Source organism: Bos grunniens, chromosome 2 (assembly GCF_055505025.1).
Source record: "Bos grunniens cultivar Pamir isolate PY7600 chromosome 2, Bosgru_T2T1.0, whole genome shotgun sequence".
NCBI classification, from domain to species: domain Eukaryota; kingdom Metazoa; phylum Chordata; class Mammalia; order Artiodactyla; family Bovidae; genus Bos; species Bos grunniens.
Genome location: NC_141166.1, coordinates 41,970,989 through 41,990,262, shown reverse-complemented (window position 1 = coordinate 41,990,262; position 19,274 = coordinate 41,970,989). Strand labels below are relative to the sequence as shown.

Here is a 19,274-nt window from a genome sequence, read left to right as displayed (position 1 = left end):
TGTGAGACCCCATGGACTGCAGCCTACCAGGCTTCTCCGTCCATGGGATTCTCCAGGTAAGAACACTGGAGTGGGTTGCCATTTCCTTCTCCAAATTAAGATATAGACATTACCTTTAAATTCACAAAGTGCATTCACATATAGCTGGTAATTGATAGACAAATTCTCCAACCCATGACTTGTGATTCCAATCTCTTGTTCCACGACTCTGTTAGGAAGATTCATGAAGCCATCAATCAAAGAGCAGATTTCAGAAACTGTACAAATAGGAAGCTTGATTAATTTAGAAAATTATATATTTTGAATTTTTTTTATTTTATTTTTAAACTTTACATAATTGTATTAGTTTTACCAAATATCAAAATGAATCCACCACAGGTATACATGTGTTCCCCATCCTGAACCCTCCTCCCTCCTCCCTCCCCATACCATCCCTCTGGGTCGTCCCAGTGCACTAGCCCCAAGCATCCAATATCGTGCATCGAACCTGGACTGGCATCTCGTTTCATACATGATATTTTACATGTTTCAATGCCATTCTCCCAAATCTTCCCACCCTCTCCCTCTCCCACAGAGTCCATAAGACTGTTCTATACATCAGTGTCTCTTTTGCTGCTCATACACAGGGTTATTGTTACCATCTTTCTAAATTCCATATATATGTGTTAGTATACTGTATTGGTGTTTTTCATTCTGGCTTACTTCACTCTGTATAATAGGCTCCAGTTTCATCCACCTCATTAGAACTGATTCAAATGTATTCTTTTTAATGGCTGAGTAATACTCCATTGTGTATATGTACCACAGCTTTCTTATCCATTCATCTGCTGATGGACATCTAGGTTGCTTCCATGTCCTGGCTATTATAAACAGTGCTGCGATGAACATTGGGGTACACGTGTCTCTTTCCCTTCTGGTTTCCTCAGTGTGTATGCCCAGCAGTGGGATTGCTGGATCATAAGGCAGTTCTATTTCCAGTTTTTTAAGGAATCTCCACACTGTTCTCCATAGTGGCTGTACTAGTTTGCATTCCCACCAACAGCGTAAGAGGGTTCCCTTTTCTCCACACCCTCTCCAGCATTTATTATTTGTAGACTTTTGGATCGCAGCCATTCTGACTGGTGTGAAATGGTACCTCATAGTGGTTTTGATTTGCATTTCTCTGATAATGAGTGATGTTGAGCATCTTTTCATGTGTTTGTTAGCCATCTGTATGTCTTCTTTGGAGAAATGTCTATTTAGTTCTTTGGCCCATTTTTTGATTGGGTCATTTATTTTTCTGGAGTTGAGCTGTAGGAGTTGCTTGTGTATTTTTGAGATTAGTTGTTTGTCAGTTGCTTCATTTGCTATTATTTTCTCCCATTCTGAAGGCTGTCTTTTCACCTTGCTAATAGTTTCCTTTGATGTGCAGAAGCCTTTAAGGTTAATTAGGTCCCATTTGTTTATTTTTGCTTTTATTTCCAATATTCTGGGAGGTGGGTCATAGAGGATCCTGCTGTGCTAAAAAAAAAAAAAAAAGTTTCCCCCACCATCCCCTTTGTGTCAGGGCGGTAACCAGACACTGAAGAGACCAGTAAACAGAAGAAGTTATAACAGAGGGAAACGCCTTGGAAGCTACAGGCAATAGATTAAAACCCCGTGGTTACTACGGACTACATAGGAAGGGGCCTATAGATCTTGAGAAATATAAGTCGGACCAAGGAACTAGCCAAAAATGAACTGAACCCACAATACTCACAACAAAACCAGAGAAAGTCCTAGATATATTTTTACTATTTTTACGATCATTCTTTCTTTCTTTTTTTTTTTTTAATTTTTAGAAAAAAATTTTTTTAAGTCCTCTTTTGTTCCTTTAATTTTCACTTTTATAACCTATTACTTTGCAAAAAAAAAAAAAGACCCTATTTTTTTCTTCTTCAGCAAACTTCATATATATATATTTTATAATTTTTTTGACCTTGTTTTTGTTTTGTTTTTTTCTTCTTTTCTTTAACATTGTATTTTTGAAATTCCAAACTCTACTCTAGTTTTTTAATTTTAGCTTTTTGGTATATGTTATCAATTTTGTACCTATAGTTTTTTTTATAATTTCTGTGACTTTTTTTTTTTTTCTGTTTCTTTCTCTTCTTCTTTTATATAACATTGTATATCTGAAATTCCAAACTCTACTCTAGATTTTTAATTTATGCTTTTTGGTATTTGATATTAATTTTGTACCTGTATTTTCTTTATAATTTTTGCGACATTGTTTGTTTTTGTTTGTTGGTTTGTTTTCTCTCTTTATGTCTCTTCTTCCTTTTTTTTAACATTGTATTTTTGAAATTCCAAACTCTACTCTAGATTTTTAATTTTTGCTTTTTGGTATTAGTTATCAATTTTGTACCTGTATTTTCTTTATAATTTTCATGACCTTGTTTGTTTTTCTTTGTTCGTTTTTTCTCTCTTTCTTTTCCTTCTTCTTTTCTTTAACATCGTATTTTTGAAATTCCAAACTCTACTCTAGATTTTTAATTTTTGCTTTTATGTATTTGTTACCAATTTTGTACCTTTAAGAACCCAATCCTCAGGACCCATTTTTCACTAGGGAGCGAGATTACTGGCTTGACCACTCTCTCTCCCTTTGGACTCTCCTTTTTCTCCACCAGGTCGCCTGTGTCTCCTCCCTAACCCCTCTCTACTCTACCCAACTCTGTGAGTTTCTGTGTGTTCCAGACGGTGGAGAACACTTAGGGAACTGATTACTGGCTGGATCTGTCTCCCTCCTTTTCATTCCTCCCTTTTATCCTTCTGGCCACCTCTGTCTCCTTCCTCCGTCTTCTCTTCTCTGTATAACTCCGTGAACATCTCTGAGTGGTCCAGTTGTGGAGTGCACATAAGGAAGTGACTACTGGCTACCCCACTCTCTCCACTATTGAATTCACCTCATCTCATTTGGGTCACCTCTAACTCCCTCCTCCCTCTTCTCTTCTCTGTGTAACGCTGTGAACCTCTCTGAGTGACCCTCACAGTAGAGAAACTTTTCATCTTTAACGTAGATGTTTTATCAATGGTGCTGTATAGAAGGAGAAGTTTTGAATTTATTTTTATATCTTTTAGAATGGGAAGCCTTGTAATAATCTTGTCTTTATTTATGAATAATAAAATAGTGCCCACCTTTAAAATATTGTTTTGTAGATAGAATATTTCTAATATTATTTATATTCTGTGATTAAGTTACCTTATTTAGATTACCAGTCTTTTAATGGTAAATCTTAGTAATTTGTTTTATTGTTATTATTAAAGTGAGTGAGAATTAGGCATGAATACATCTGTCTTTGAAACCAGAAAAAAGAACTATAATTCATTCTGATAAGTTTGGAGGGAATACATGTTACAAAATGGAAAAAAAAAGAAAGCCTTTATTATTGGATAATAATAAGGCCTAAAGTAGAAATATATTACTTAAGAAGATTTCTACTGTTTTTTTAAATTGAAGTATAGTGGGTATTCATTGGAAGGACTGATGTTGAAGCTGAAACTGCAATACTTTGGCCACCTGATGTGAAGAGCTAACTCATTTGAAAAGACCCTGATGTTGGGAAAGATTGAAGGCAGGAGGAGAGGGGGACGACAGATGAGATGGTTAGATGGCATCACCGACTCAATGGACATGAGTTTGGGTAAACCCTGGGAGTTGGTGATGGACATGGAGGCCTGGCGTGCTGCAGTTCATGGGGTCGCAAAGAGTTGGACACGACGGAGCGACTGAACTGAACTGAACTGAATAGTTGATTTACAGTGTTTCAGGCGTATGGCAAAGTGATTTAGTTATACAGATTCTCTTCCATTGCACATTATTACAAGATATTAAGTATAGTTCCTTATGCTATACAGTGTGCTTCCCAGGTGTCTCAGTAGTAAAGAATTTGCCTGCCGAATAGGAGATGTTTGACAAGCAGGAGAGGCGGGTTTCATCCCTGGGTCAGGAAGATCCTCTGGAGAAGGAAATTTCAACCCATTCCAGTATTTGTGCCTGGGAAATCCCATGGACAGAGGGACCTGGCAGGCTACAGTCCATGGAGCTGCAAAGAGCTGTACACGACTGAACAACCTAACAGCAGCAGTAGTGCTGTAGAGTAGGTTCTTATTAGATTTCTACTAGTTAAATAAATGCTGCTTCAGTTCAATAGAACTAAATAGATTCCTTTTCTTAGACCAACTTAGATTCTAGCTCATAATAGTCCCAAATAAGTGGGTCATTTTATAAGAATTTTTTTTTCTTTTGAGAGTTGTTGTTCAGTCGTTAAGTGGTGTCCAGCTCTTTGCAACCTCATGGATTGCAGCACCCTAGGCTTCTGTGTCCTTCACCATCTCCCAGAGTTTGCTTAAACTCATGGCAACCCACTCCAGTATTCTTGCCTGGAAAATCCCATGAACGGAGGAGACTGGTAGGCTACAGTCCATGGGATCGCAGAGTCGGACAAAACTGAGCGACTTCACTCACTCACTCATGTCCTTTGAGTCGGTGATGCCATCCAGCCATCTCATCTTCTGTCACCCCTTTCTTCTCCTGCCCTCAATCTTTCCCAGCATCAGGGTCTTTTCCAATGAGTCTGCTTTCCATATCAGGAGGCCAAAGTATTGGAGCTTCAGCATCAGTCCTTCCAATGAATATTCAGGGTTGATTTCCTTTAGGATTGAGTGGTTTGATCTTGCCATCCAAGGGACTCTCCAAAGTCTTCTCCAGCACCACAACTTGAAGGCTTCAGCACTCAGCCTTCTTTATAGTCCAGCTCTCACATGACTACTGGAAAAACCCTGATAGCTTAGTTGGTGAAGAATTTGCCTGCAGTGCAGGAAACCTCAGTTCTATTCTTGGGATGGGAAGATCTGCTGGAGAAGGGATAGGCTACCAATTCTAGTATTCTTGGGCTTTGCTTGTGGCTCAGCTGGTAAAGAATCCACCTGCAATGTGGGAGACCTGGGTTCGATCCCTGGGTTGGGAAGATCCCCTGGAGAAGGGAAAGGCACCTACTCCAGTATTCTGGCCTGGAGAATTCCATGGACTATATAGTCCATGGGGTTGCAAAGAGTTGGACACGACTGAGCAACTTTCACTTTCACTTTGACTACACAGACCCTTGTCAGCAAGGGTCTTTTTAATATGCTGTCAGCTTTTTAATATGCTGTCTAGGTTTGTCATAGCTTTTCTTCCAAGGAGCAAGCTTCTTTTAATTTCATGGCTGCAGTCATCATCTGTAGTGATTTTAGAGCTGAAGAAAATAAAATTTGTCACTGTTTCCACTTTTTCCACATCTGTTTGCCATGAAGTGATGGGACTGGTTGCCATGATCTTAATTTTTTGAATGTTGAGTTTTAAGCCAGCTTTTTCACTCTCCTCTTTTACCTTTTATCAAGAGGCTCTTTAGTTCCTCATCACTTTCTGCTATTAAGGTGGCATCATCTGCATATAGGAGGTTGTTGATATTTCTTCCAGGAGTCTTGATTCCAGCTTGTAATTCATCCAGCTCGGCGTTTCTCATGATGTACTCTGCATATAAGTTAAATAAGCAGGGTGATAATATACACCCTTGATGTACTCCTTTCCCAGTTTTGAACCAGTCTGTTGTTCATGTCTGGTTCTAACTGTTGCTTCTTGACCTGCGTATAGGTTTCACAGGAGATAGGTAAAGTGGCCTGCTATTCCTATCTGTTTAAGAATTTTCCACAGTTTGTTATGATCCACACAGAAATTCATGAAATGAGTGTTGAGAAAAGTTTTTTTTTTAAGATGTGCTTTATATGAGATGAAGATAGTTTTTGAATTTGAATACTTAATAAGGGATAAATCAGAATATGGATCAGGTTCTTAAATTTGTGTGTCAAAGTAAAACTAAACTAGAATAATTGTCATCTATTTAAAAAAAATGTTTTTGGCTGCATTGCACAGCAGGTGGGAACCTCCCTGACCAGGGACTGAACCTGCATGCCCTGCAGCAGAAGCATGGAATCTTAAGCTCTAGACCACCAGGAAAGTCTGACATCTATTTTTTAATATCTGGATGTTTACTATTGGGTTTTAGAATGTCTTCCCTCTGAGAGTGCTCATCTTACAATCTTTGTGCTACATGAGGCAACACATTTATTTTCATAACTATGACCCTCAGGTTGAAAATCAAGCTCTAATTTTAATTTTTTTCAAAAAGCAAATATCTTTTAAATAATTTTTATTGGAATATAGATGATTTACAATATTGTGTTAGTTTCAGGTGTACCACAAAGTGAATCATACATACAAGATATCCACTCCTTTTTAGATTCTTTTCCTATACAGACCATTATAGAGTCTTGAGTAGAGTTCCTTGTGCTATATTGTAGGTCTTTATCAGTTATCTATTTTATACATAGTAGTGTGTGTATGTCAATCCCAATTTTCCAATTTATCCCTACCTGCCTTTCCTTCCTGGTAACCATAAGTTTGGGGCTTCCCTGGTGGCTCCGTTGGTAAAGAATCTGCCTTCAATTCGGGAGACCCAAGGTTCGATCCCTGGATTGGGAAAAGCTCCTGGGTAGGGGAATGGTTACCCACTCCAGTATTCTTGTCTGAGAAACCCCAGGGACAGAGGAGCCTGGTGGGCTACAGTCCGTGAGGTCACAAAGAATTGGACATGACTTAATGACTAACACTAAATAACCATAAGCTTGCTTTCTACATATTTAACTCTGTCTGTTTTGTAAATAGGTTCATTTGTACCTTTTTTTAAAGATTCTACATGAGTGGTATTATGTGATGTTTGTCTATCGTCTGACTTATTTCACTCAGTAAGATGTTCTCTAGGGCCATACATGTTGCTGAAAATAGCATTATTTCATTCAAAAATCAATATCTTAAGGATTGTGCTTGTTCAGAAAGGAGAAGCAAATTTGACACTTTAAATGTAAATTATTCTCAGTGATCAGAAAATGTGAAAATAAATTCGTTCATAAATGGAGATTACATATTTTTCTTTGTGTGTATAATTAATTCTCATTCATGCAGGAAATAGAAACATTTTGCCTACATTTACTTTCAAGCATACCTCTTTAATTCAGAGTAACCTAATATTGCCTTCCTGAAAAAATGCAGATATCTTATTTGGAACAAGCATCATATATTATCAGTAGCTTTCAATTAGAAAAAAATCTCTCAATTTTGTGTAAACCATTTTAGCAGCAGGCTGGCGGAGTCTAATTTGTGAGCCAATTATAGCCTTGATAGGGGTCTGCAAACATTTCTTTGAGCTGCTTAAGCTAAATATTAATATAAATATTAAACACCTTTTTCTATTAGAAAACTAATTGAAATATTTTAAAGTGCATGAAAAACAAATGTTTTTCTACATTGTTACTATATCTTTATGTATAAGTCAATAGGTGAAAATATGTAACAATAACTCATATATTTCAGTTTAAGCCTCGTGGTTTTCCTTATCTAAAAGCCACTATATTTTACAGGGCTTCCCAGGTGACACTAGTGGTAAAGAACCCACCTGCCAATCAGGAGACATAGAGGTGTGGGTTCGATCTCTGGGTCAGGAAGATCCCCTGGAGGAGGGCACTTCAGTATTTTTTTGTTTTGGCCACAGGGTGTGGCATGTGGGAGCTTCATTCCCCAACCAGGGATCAAACTTGTGCCCCCATAGTGAAAGCCAGGAATCTTAACCACTGTACTGCCAGGGAAGTCCCCCACTCCAGTATTCTTGGCTGGAGAAAACCAGCTTCGTCGACCCAGAGTAAGCATTGAATTCCAGCTGTTTGATCTTGGAAAGTTATTTATCCTCTCTGAGCCTCACTTTCCACATTTATAAATGGGGATAATAAAACTTACCTCACTGACGAGGGCCAATATTTATTGTAGGAGAAATACTAATCATAGATCCCAGTAAATCCTGGGTACTCAATTATATGGAATTTCCAGTACATAAACCTAGTGGTCACTCTTTTCCCTTGTCATACTTGTCTTTTTTCCCAACAGCATTGGATACAGCTGGTTATTCTTTCCTATTTGAAATATTGTCTTCATCTTTCTGCTTCTATGACACAATAGGTGTCTCATGTCATTGGCCATTTCTTCTTAGTCTTTTATGTTTGGCCTTTAGAATTTTGAGAATGCCCCATAGCTTGGTTTGGGCTCTCTTTTCTTTCTATAACTTTCCCTCAAGTGACCACTTCCAGTCCTAAGTTTTTAAATTATATCATGACTTAAATTCCCCACTTTCAACTTTATACTCTAACCTGCTGAGTTCCAGAGTTCTATTAATATATCCGACTGCCTACTTCAATATTGAGTAGACATCTCACATGTAACATTTATAAATCAGAACTCTTGGTTCCTTAGTCCTAAACTGCTTTTCCCCTAGTCTTTCTCATCATTTTAAATGGCACACCCCCGCCTCCACCTCAGCTATTCTAGTTCAAAACCTTGGAGTCATCTTTTACTCTCTTTCCTTATCTTCCACATCCTATACAGGTGTCCTATCTGCACTATTTTTTAACTTGGACTATTATAATATTTTCCCAACAGATCTGTCTTCCATTCTTGACCCTCTCTAATTCACTCCCCTCACAGCAGGCAGAGTGATCTTTCTAAAAAGAAAATGGTGGAAGTTACAAATATGAAATAAATAAAAACATCACTTTCTGATAGACTTTGAAGTTCTCATTTTTTAACTTGCAAGTCATACTTTCCATTTTCATTATACTATAAAAGGACATATCCCAAAAGGACAAATTAATGTTTGGAAGCAAAACAAATTAATTTGAATAGGTGTGTAACACTACTGCCCTAGAATAGATGTCAACTAATATTTTTTTCCCTTTCTTTTTGTCGTAAGTGCTTCTTAATGTTAGGACTTTTTTTAAGTGTTCAATTTAGTGGCATTTAGTTTTACATCCATTATCTCTATCCAGTTTCCAAATACTTCATCACCCACAAGAGATTTAATGTTGAGACTTTTGCTTTTACTTTTAAAGATATTTTTTGAAATTTTTCAGCTTGTGTAATTTGCTAGGCAACTTAAAATGCTGAGCTCTTTACAGCAACTTCTTTGTGCTAAGTTTAAAAACACCTGTTAAAATATCTCACTGTGTCCTCACATGGTGGAAAGGACTAGGGATCTCTTTAGATACTTTTTTTATAAGGCACTAATCCCATTCATGAAGACCTCATCCTCATAACTTAAGTACTGGTCAAAGGTCCCACCTAATACCATCATTTTGGAGTTTGGAATTTCAGCATAAATTTGTGGAGCACACAAATATTCACACCATAGCAAATAGTATAAATAGCCATAAATTAATGATGCTCCTAATAACACAATACTAATTTATTGCACATTTGTCATGGGTTGTCAGTATTCTCAGTATTATAAAAATTTTATATCAGATATATAAGCATTAAGACACACTCTTCATTTAAAAAACATAGTAACAGGGTTAAACAGAATGAAATAAAGGGGTTCTGACAAGTTTATAGTGTAAAAATGGACAAAGAAAAAAAGAATATTATGAAAAGTGCATTTTTTAATAATTATAATTGAAGTCAAATTTTAAAGATATGGTACATACCTTATTTGGTAGTTTTGAAGATGTTTTTCTTTTTCCTCAACAGAAGGCATGATCCCCCTGTGGTAAATGTCCTCTCAAAGCCATGTTAAGCTAAGAACTCCTTACTTACACTGTAGCCCTTCAGATGTTATGTAATTGTTCTATTAATTTACTTTATTTCCTTAAATGGTCATAAATAACCATAAACAACCATACTGTTGGCACATTTCATTTATACTTTTTGTCTCTTCTTTGACTCCTGAGCTGTCAAAAGCAAAAGGCTTCGTTTGGAGGAGGGATTCTTCTGCAAGGATACACTAAAATGTATGACAGATGCATTCCATAGTGTGGACCGAATCTAAAGTGTTGCCTAAGAAATCTTGATCTTTGTATGAGCTTGAATTCAAGTGAGAAGGGTGTCCTGTAGGGATTAAATTTCTTGGTCTACACTCTTTATAAACTGGTAAAGTCAAGTAACAAAAACGATTGCATTTGTTAGACATCGAGAGTGATTAACAGCTTACTGCTCGAGGGTGAAGTTTCTCACACAGAATCACTTGGCCCTCCCCGTTACCCAGAGCATCATGGGTATTTTTTAAAATAAATAAATAAATTAATGTTTAAAATTGGAGGATAACTGCTTTACAATGTTATGTTGGTTTCATCATGCGTATTTTAGACAGTTACACTTTTCCTGGTAACAGAGAAAGAAAATAAGAACACTGCTATGTCCAAACACAGCACAAACTGAATTCGGTATTTTTAATTCCCATTTCTACTCTTGCTGTCAGATTTCTGTTTTTATGGAATTTAAAAAATTTGTCATTAAATTATGGTTTGACAGTGACTGGTCTTTTCCTCCCCTCCCCCCGCCGTACCCCCTTCTGTCGACCCCAGTACAAGAAGTGTCGTTCTTCTCTCGCACATGCGAACAACTTTGCAAAGTCTGTGGTCAACCTTGTGGATTCTGTAAGTATCCTGGTTTTCTTCAACCTGTTTTTTCAAGATGGAGTGATTTATGTCTCCATTATTGACTTGTTGCTTTAGTTGTTTCTGGGACAAAAGTAAAAACACTATCCTTAAGTTCATCTGGCTAAGAAATTATAGACTGGTCTGAATCACAAAGAACAGTGTTATCTGAGTTTCAGGGGATTGTCGAGTTAGTTATTCTTGGGATCCCAAAGTTGCATTGATGTTGCTTCTGGGTGATATCTAGATATTATTTTCACCAGAATCTATGGAGGAAAAAACGTAGAGAAAATTAGCTACAGAACAAAGTGTAAATTAAACTTGGCAAGTGAGGCTTTTGTTAATAATAATCAGCTGAGCTTATCATCTTAAATATATGGCAGAAAAACTAACAGATTGAGGTGGATCATGTTTGTTGAATATAGGCAGTACAAAATTTTTTTTAAAAAGAACCCAAATTTATTTTCTTAGTGTTCCTATGAGAATGCTGCAGACTGTATTTCTAGATGACAAAGTTAAGTGCAGTTCCCAAATAGAGCTAATTTAAAAGTAAAATATATATCTTCTTAAAAAAGGCTTCTAATCCCTAAATCATTCATATTGACATTGTTTTCCTCTTCTCATTCTGATAGAAAATCCGTAAGTGTGAATATTATTCATTCTGTTCCAATAAATAATTCAATTTGAATAGTCATAAATAAACAGCATAACATTTTTGTGTATTCTAATGTAAAGTTCTGTTTTGCAAGCTAAATATATATATATATATTTATCCAATATTTATTGTATATTCCCTCTTAACTGGGAAAAACATTATAAATTGCTTAATATCTAAATGATACTAATTTTTTCCAAAGAACTGCCTTCTTTTTTGCCTTAAATTTAAACAGTCCTAAAGCCTGTAATCATCTAAACACTCATATAATACCTAGTAGGCACAGTTGGGCTTTCCTGGTGGCTCGGCAGTAAAGAATCCACTTGCAGTGCAGAAGCTGCAGGAGACCCAGGTTCAATCTCTGGGTCGGGAAGATCCCCTTAGTAGGAAACGGCAACTCACTCCAGTATTCTTTTCTGGAGAATTCCTTGGACAGAGAAGCCTGGTGGGCTACAGTCCATAGCGTTGCAAAGAGTTGGACACAACTGAAGCAACTTAGCACAGGAACGGTTGAACAGAATAATATGGGTAGAGGGTGAGAGAATGTCATATAGAGTTAAGATTGAAATTCTGAAAGCCAGTTATAACTGGGTTTATTAATTTTCTTTAATTTTGGTCCTTGTCAGTCTTCTCAGAGGATAAGTATAAGTGGATGTGAAAAAGAGACTATTAAACCTCACTTATCCCAAGCCCTAGCTGTTTACTTGGTGGAATCTTAGTGTTTGTCATTTCACCATGATTGAATAGAATCACATCTTGCAATGTATCATTTTTATTTTGAGTTATCATACAAGGTTCTGAAGTTGACCAACTATTTTTTCAAAGACATTACATTTAACTCACTCCTTGTTGTAAAATCATTATAGCATCAGGTTAATTTAGACATGATGGTGTTTCCTTTCTTCAGTGTGTTCTAAAGTCATCCATTATTTTCTTAATTAGCTTGAAAATAGGACAAAACATTCATCGAAATTGCTTACATGAGTGAATTCTTTAGCTACTGGGGCAAAAGGAGAGAAAGAGCAGAAAGTTACAGTTTAAATATTGTGAGTGATGTCACCCTGTAGTGAGAGGGACATGGGTAATATAAGTCTGCTCTTCCCTCTTTTTGGCCTCAAGTTGGTGTTTTTCTTTCGGTGTTATTTTACTTTTCATATAACAAGGATTCCGAGGACAAGCCAACCATGGTGTTACTGCTTGTCCAAGGATTTAGGGATCTGTTCCAATCCTGCAGGAATAACTGATCATATCACACGGACTCAGAGCGAGTATATCAGACTCCAACCTGTTATTCCCTGAGGTTTAGAAGGGTGATTTTGCTGAACCCTGATTTGAATTTACATCCATACTTTAGGACTGTGATGCCCTAGAGAGATGCTGGCTACTAAAAGTGCTGATTGGGGATTGAAGTAACTTTGTACGAGAGGCTGAACTTTGTGACTGTTCTTTCTTTCTTTTTTTTTTTTGCTCTTGAAAAAGAGAAAGGAAAAGAAGATTCTCTCTGATGAGCTAATTCTCACCTCATGTTCTCCTCTCACCTCCCCTCCTGTCCTTCCGCTGACTCTGAATCACTGATTGTGCATGTTTGACCCAGTGTTTTCCTCCTGCACCTGTCCTGTTGTCTACCCTCAGATTTACAAGGAGCAGCTTAATACCAGGGTTGTCCTGGTGGCTGTAGAGACCTGGACCGAGAGGGATCACATTGACATCACCACCAACCTTGTGCAGATGCTCCACGAATTCTCCAAATATCGACAGCGTATCAGACAGCATGCTGATGCTGTGCATCTCATTTCGTATGTATTCCCAGCCCTTGGCTTGATACTGATCTCTATCCGTTTATTCTGTCAGTTAGGTTATATATTAGTAAATCTATCCTGAACAAGATTGAGGTTGATTCCTCTGTTACATAAGAAGTACAGAAGTAGGCTGCCCGGTGTTGAAACAGTGGTTCCACAGTCATGAGATCTACTTTCAGAGCACTTCCCTCCCTTCAGACCTTCCATCCTCAAGGTCAACTCATGACTCAAGACAGCTGCTGACACTCCAGCCTTCATCACAGGCAATAGGAATGCCAGGCAGGGAGAAGTGTGAAAGGACCCTCCCTCCCGCTAACCCTTTGTAGTAGATTTCCTGAAAACATGCATGTATCAATTTCATCAACAAATCATTTACTAGATCTTTATCACAGTGGCCACAATGAGCTGTAAGAGAGTCTAGGAAAGATAGTCTTTTAAAATGAACTATTGAGTAAAATAGATGTTCCATCACTAAAGAAAGGGGATACCTTGTTTACATCTGATAAGTTGTTCACTTCTCTGCTGGTGGCTAAGCTGTTTTCAGATAGTTCTCTAAGGTTCTGTCCTGGGATCAAACCAACCGAAGTCCTTCTTCCTTCTTTATTCTCTTCTGTTACTCTTTGCTTTTCTCTCAGTGTTTAATCAGCAATTTACAATTGTCAATATTTTGTATAACTACTAGATAGTCTCTACTGAAAAAAATCAAGGACTGTGGTCTCTTTATCTTTGTGCCTCAATTTCTGTGCCAGTATGTGGTGCTTAGTTAGGTGCTCAATTGATTTTGACAACTGAGATTATTTAACATAACATTAAAGGTATTTATGATAACATACATTTAGAAGTATTTAAAATGTAGTTATTGGCTTCCTGAAGGAAGGTTGGTTTGGAGTATTCAGTGTAGGAGAATAGATGTATTGAAATTGAATATTAATAGAATAAAGTTGGAATTAATGGAATTAATTGGAATATTAATGGAATAAAATTGAAATATAATGGTCACTACATTGGTTTCCTAATAGCACTTATTTTTCCTAAGGCGTGTGACATTCCACTATAAGAGGAGCAGCCTGAGTTACTTTGGAGGTGTCTGTTCTCGCACAAGGGGAGTTGGTGTGAATGAGGTAAATGCTATCAATTTTCCTAAAGTAGAGCTTTATCTGTGCATCTGATTTCTTTCTTCCCTGTGGCCTAGTTTACATCCCTTCTCAGGCCTGTTTAGAATTATAATGACATTGAGAATATAGTGTAAGTGGTTTGTATTAGTAAACAGAACCCAAAGTGATCTTTGGTGTTAGAAAAGAGCTATTGTTTCATATCATAATGATAATTTTTCATATTTGTCAGACAGATACAAACCGAAGATTGGCCCAGAAATTTCTTGGCCTCTATAGATAAGTTTTTATAATCTTGTTAATCCTTCTGCTACGACTTTTTAAAGAATTATCTGCTCTTCTGCCCATGTTAGGTTTAACACACCATCCAAGTAGAACCAACTAAATCTAAACCTTGGTCAGTTCCTGAATATATAATGGTACTAGATTATCCCAGTAGCCATCATTCAGTGGAGACTTATCTTGACAGATTTGTAGTAAGTTGAATTTATGCTCGGTTTGGTATGAAGTGAAACGGGGCATGGCCTTTTATGATTTTATGTTTCCATGTGAAAACATCAAGTTCTGAGAGATGCCATATAGTGAGAGAGGCTTTCTGCTTCTTGGGCCCAGTTGCAAGGAAGAAGTGATAAGGAGCGTATGCCGTCTTTTGATGCTGTGAGGCTCTACTTAGGGGACTGAGAAGATATGTGGTAATGAATAAGAAATAATAACTAGCTTTGTGCCCTCTCTCAAATGTTTCCCACACACTTTCAACTCTGAAAAACAGTATGGTCTTCCAATGGCAGTGGCACAAGTATTATCGCAGAGCCTGGCTCAGAACCTTGGAATCCAATGGGAACCTTCTAGCAGAAAGCCAAGTATGTACACTGACCTTCTTACTTTCATGTGCCATTCTGTCTGTATAATGCATGTCCGGTTAAAAAAGAAATATTTCTCATTCCTAAGTCATAATAGCTTAACTGTGGTGTATCTCCTTCCCCTAAACAAATGATAAAATGAGCAATTTAAGGTAACTCTTAATCTGTGTGGGTTGGAGAAATGTCCCTTTCAAAGTCTGTAAAATCATCCTTTCTCAGGGCATGATCAACTCTTTCTCACACTGCAGAATGTTGGGGTACTTAGAGGTGAATACTCAGCCTGTAGGGGCTAATCAGTTGAGTACAGACACAAGATGTCAGTGGAGCTCCATCACAAGTTCAGTTGGATCAGAAAAAAGGATCTGGAGTTAAAAGGAGCTTGAACCCTAATGAAATTTACCAACGTAGTACCATCATTAACATTAGAGAAGCTTCGGTATAGGCATCCCATCCTGGGGGCAGGTGATAGAGAATAACACTCCTCTACTGAGCTGGCCGGGCCTCGATGGAGTAGAAACAGCCACAAATCCCATCCTGTAGGAAAAGACAGCCAGCGACTACTGGATATCACTTTCCTCATTAACCGGAGGAGAGGCAGATGGAAAGACAAGTCTGAAATTCTAGAGGTGAGGTGTTAAAGGCCGACAGTAATTTGAGGGGGGTCCTTGAACATTTTAAATTTCTTTTAAAATCAGTATAAAATCCAACTTGGATTATATTCCTTCTCATAGCAGTACAATAGTAAAATATAATTTCTATTAATAATACACTTTTGTGGCAGAAGGCCAAAGTGCCTAGGAAGCATACAGTGTGATCCTGTGGAAAAAAAGACTGAGGTATTCACTCCAACTAGTCTCTTACCTAGCAGTTAAGTAGAAATCTACTCTCCTCTGTGAAAATATCAGATGCTAGGAATAAAGGTGTCCTTCTCCACCCCCCTCCCCAAAGAAGAAAAGGATAAATATCTACCTTAACATTATCCTATGCTTTATACCTTTTTGACTACTATCAAATAATTGTCATTAATGGATAGTGTTATGGAAACTTGAAATAAAATCTATATTCAGGGTGTCTTGATTCCCTTTAAGGGCCTATTAGGTCATCACTTTATGGGTACATTAAGTCTGGTGGCATTTAGCAAATCTCCACAAACTTTCATCTGTTAATTTCTTGCTCAGAGTGTTTGCTGTCCCAGAGTACGCATTAAAGGAGGTGATTCAGGTTTCACTGGCTGGCATCAATGCCCGAAAATCAGAAGGAGTAGGACCAGGTTTACGACCTTGTTTGAAAAACCTGGAACCAAGAAGAAGCCAGTGCTGGGGGCAGCTAAGAGATCTTACTGAGTCATATGATGGAGAAGGGTGAGCAATAGGGTTCATTACTAATAACAGGCATAGTTCCTTCCTTTCTAAAATTCTTTATTCCTTTGTGAATTGTTTGTTCAGATAGATTAGTTCTGAATTTTGAATTTTTAAAAATCCATTTGGAAGTCTTTAAAAATATCTTTGTCTATCATAGAAAAGAGAATAGAAAAAAATCAATGAAAAGGCTAGCCTGTCACACTATCCGTATGTCCATCTGTGGTATCTCTGTTAAGTTTATGATTGTTATTTAATTTAGATGATTTTACATTTCTATTTTAGATTGCTCTCTTTTACTGTAGGTTTTAGCTTAGTGTTCTTCAAGCCTATGGCTGATCCTTGCTTTGACTATAGCAGATTGAATTCTCTTCTCTAACGTCCAGCGTGCTCTGTTAGCAGGACTTCAGTGAGGACTCATTGAATTGTGCAGTAGAGCTTTGCAGTTCCCAGAGAACACATAGGCTACCAACTCATGTGAGCCCCAGAACCATTCTGGGAGATGGGCACAGAGATACCTTCCCATTTTAGAGGTGGAAACCCTGAGACCCAAGAAATGCTAAGTCACTTGCCTATGAAACTCTCATCAGATAGCACTTGGACTAGAACACTAGTTTGTAAAGCCTGGCTTGGACCACAGTACTTTCCATTAAACATTAAACTAGAAACTGAATTGAATTCTCTGAGTTACAAAAATGAAGAGAGGCACAATTTTATTTCTTGCAGCTGTTGTCTTAGGAGGCAAGCTATACTTGTTGGAAAGGAAAAAGAAATATTAATTTAAATGAAATAGGTTTTGCTGTTGATTCTTCGCCTAGATTAAAGAAGTAGCAATGAATAATTAAGGAGTTAAAGAATGACTAGCTCTCCACCGCCAGCAGCCCCTTAGCAATCCTGCAGGCAAATCAGCTGGGCAAGATAGCATCTGAAGAAAGATCAGGAGTCAGGCAGTCTGCACACAGTGGAAAATGATGCAGAATCCAACCTCTTGCCCTCATAACTCACTGAAATTTTTTCTCCTTTTTCCCTTAAAAAACTGCCATGGCCAAGCAGAATCTTCAGAGTTGGTTTGAGACATGAGTCTGCCTTCTCCCCAAGTTTCTGGCTTCCTGATTAAAGCAACCTTTCCTTTCCAACCAAAAAAAAGAGAAAGAAATAGGTTTTGTTTGGTGAGACATCATGTTCTGTACCCATTTGACATGGAATTGGAAATAAGGAATTATTTTAAGAGCTATGATGCAAATTAAAGATGTGACTTTTGTTGTTTCCCTTTTCTTCCATTGCTTTGTATTGTTTCACTGGACTAGAATGTGACTGCACAGAATCCTGGGGTGGCTGCATCATGGAAGAAACAGGGTAAATTTTCGTTGTACCTGCATGTGATGTATAACTGAAATTGGTATCTATTATCAGCTACAGTCTCTCAGATACTGGTCTGTTAAGCTCAGCCTTAAAATAAATTCAATAATTCATTATCTGATATTTTAAAAAATGAAATAGCAGGTTCACTTTGTACTTTGAGGTTTTTATTTAAAGTTGGTAATAAAAGTAAAATAAAGTAACTGCTTCTACTTCTATTAACCGTTAAAAGAAGCACATGATTAAGTGCTTCTAAGTTGAGTGGTTGCATTAATTTTTCAGTACACTTAGGATAAAAGCTGGCTGTCTAACTGTCAGTGAAAACCCATTTAGTCAACAATTTATATTTTAAGGAACTCATAAACAGACATGTTTACCGTAATAAAATTATACTGTATTCCTTATATAATCAATAAGACTTTAAATTGAGATAGATTTATCACGACTAAATTAGGTAGTCTTCTACTGATAGGCATTTGAACATTTCCTCACCTAACTCCTCTTTGGAAACTAGAGCAGCTGTCTGAGGGTTGCTGGTACATCTGTGAACCAAGGCCTAGAAACATAATCTTTCCCAGGGACCCCTGCCCCATTGCAGCCACTGCCCCAAGGCCTCCTAAGCTACAGCCCCCTCCCAATAAATAGAAGAAGTTCCTCACTCGTATCTCTCCCACTTCCTGTGCTCATGTCAGACGTCTGCTCAACACATCACCATTTCTGGTCCTGCCCCGTCCCTGACCTACTTTTAGAGTCCCTTCCTTATTTCCCCACCAGGAGTCCAGCTCAGGGGAACACGAGGTGTGTGAGCATGCAGGCTTGAAGAGAGACTCGGCCATTATGCCTGCTACTCCAGAGCACATGCTTCTAGAAATTAGTTCAAACTTGACTGTTAACTTTGATGCTTCCCTTTCTATTGTACCATAGTTTCACAACATTATTGCTTCATCAGGCTTTTTTGAGGTAACACCATTCATAATATTGGTTCTATCAAGAGAGGTCTTCTGAACTTCCAATTTCTAAATGAATTTTTAGACTGACTCTCCATAGGATATAATAAAACTATTTAAACTTAATATGTATTTTTTGATGGGCTTCCCACGTGGCTCAGTGGTAAAGAATTCACCTGTCAAGCAGGAGACATGGGTTTGATCCCTGGGTCAGGAAGATCCCCTGGAGAAGGAAATGGCAACCCATTCCAGTATTCTTGCCTGGGAAATCCTATGGACAGAGGAACCTGGCAGGCTATAGTACATGGGGTTGCAAAGAATCGGGCACACTACAGCCACAGCATGTAGTGATAGATAGTGTCACATCTGACATAGTGATAGAAATTTGGTTAATTAATTCACAAAGAAGTTATTATATTATATTCCTTTTGTTATAATATTATATTCCTGCAAAATCATGGATATTACCAAGTAGTAAGTTGAGAATAAGGAGCTGTTGCCTAATTCTAATTCAGAAGGAGCTTACCCTAATTCTGGTTTGATTGTGTATATATACATATAAAAACATACATAAGTCTAACACATCTCTTTAGGGTTTCCTTGTATACCTCAGTTCTGTTGCTAAAGCCTGCAATGTAACATCTTTAATCA

The 19,274-nt window shown here is 37.6% G+C and overlaps 1 protein-coding gene across 8 annotated transcripts in view; it reads left to right on the top strand.

Annotated features, from left to right (window-relative positions):
* Positions 1–19,274, top strand: part of ADAM23 (ADAM metallopeptidase domain 23) — a 191,833-nt gene that overhangs the window by 123,768 nt on the left and 48,791 nt on the right. For all 8 annotated transcript variants that reach the window (XM_086343958.1, XM_086343922.1, XM_086343942.1 and 5 more), the window contains exons 10-14: positions 10,462–10,533; positions 12,821–12,984; positions 14,024–14,108; positions 14,869–14,959; positions 17,625–17,673. In XM_086343958.1, the coding sequence (XP_086200084.1) occupies positions 10,462–10,533; positions 12,821–12,984; positions 14,024–14,108; positions 14,869–14,959; positions 17,625–17,673 (461 nt within the window). The remainder of the gene's footprint in view (positions 1–10,461; positions 10,534–12,820; positions 12,985–14,023; positions 14,109–14,868; positions 14,960–17,624; positions 17,674–19,274) is intronic.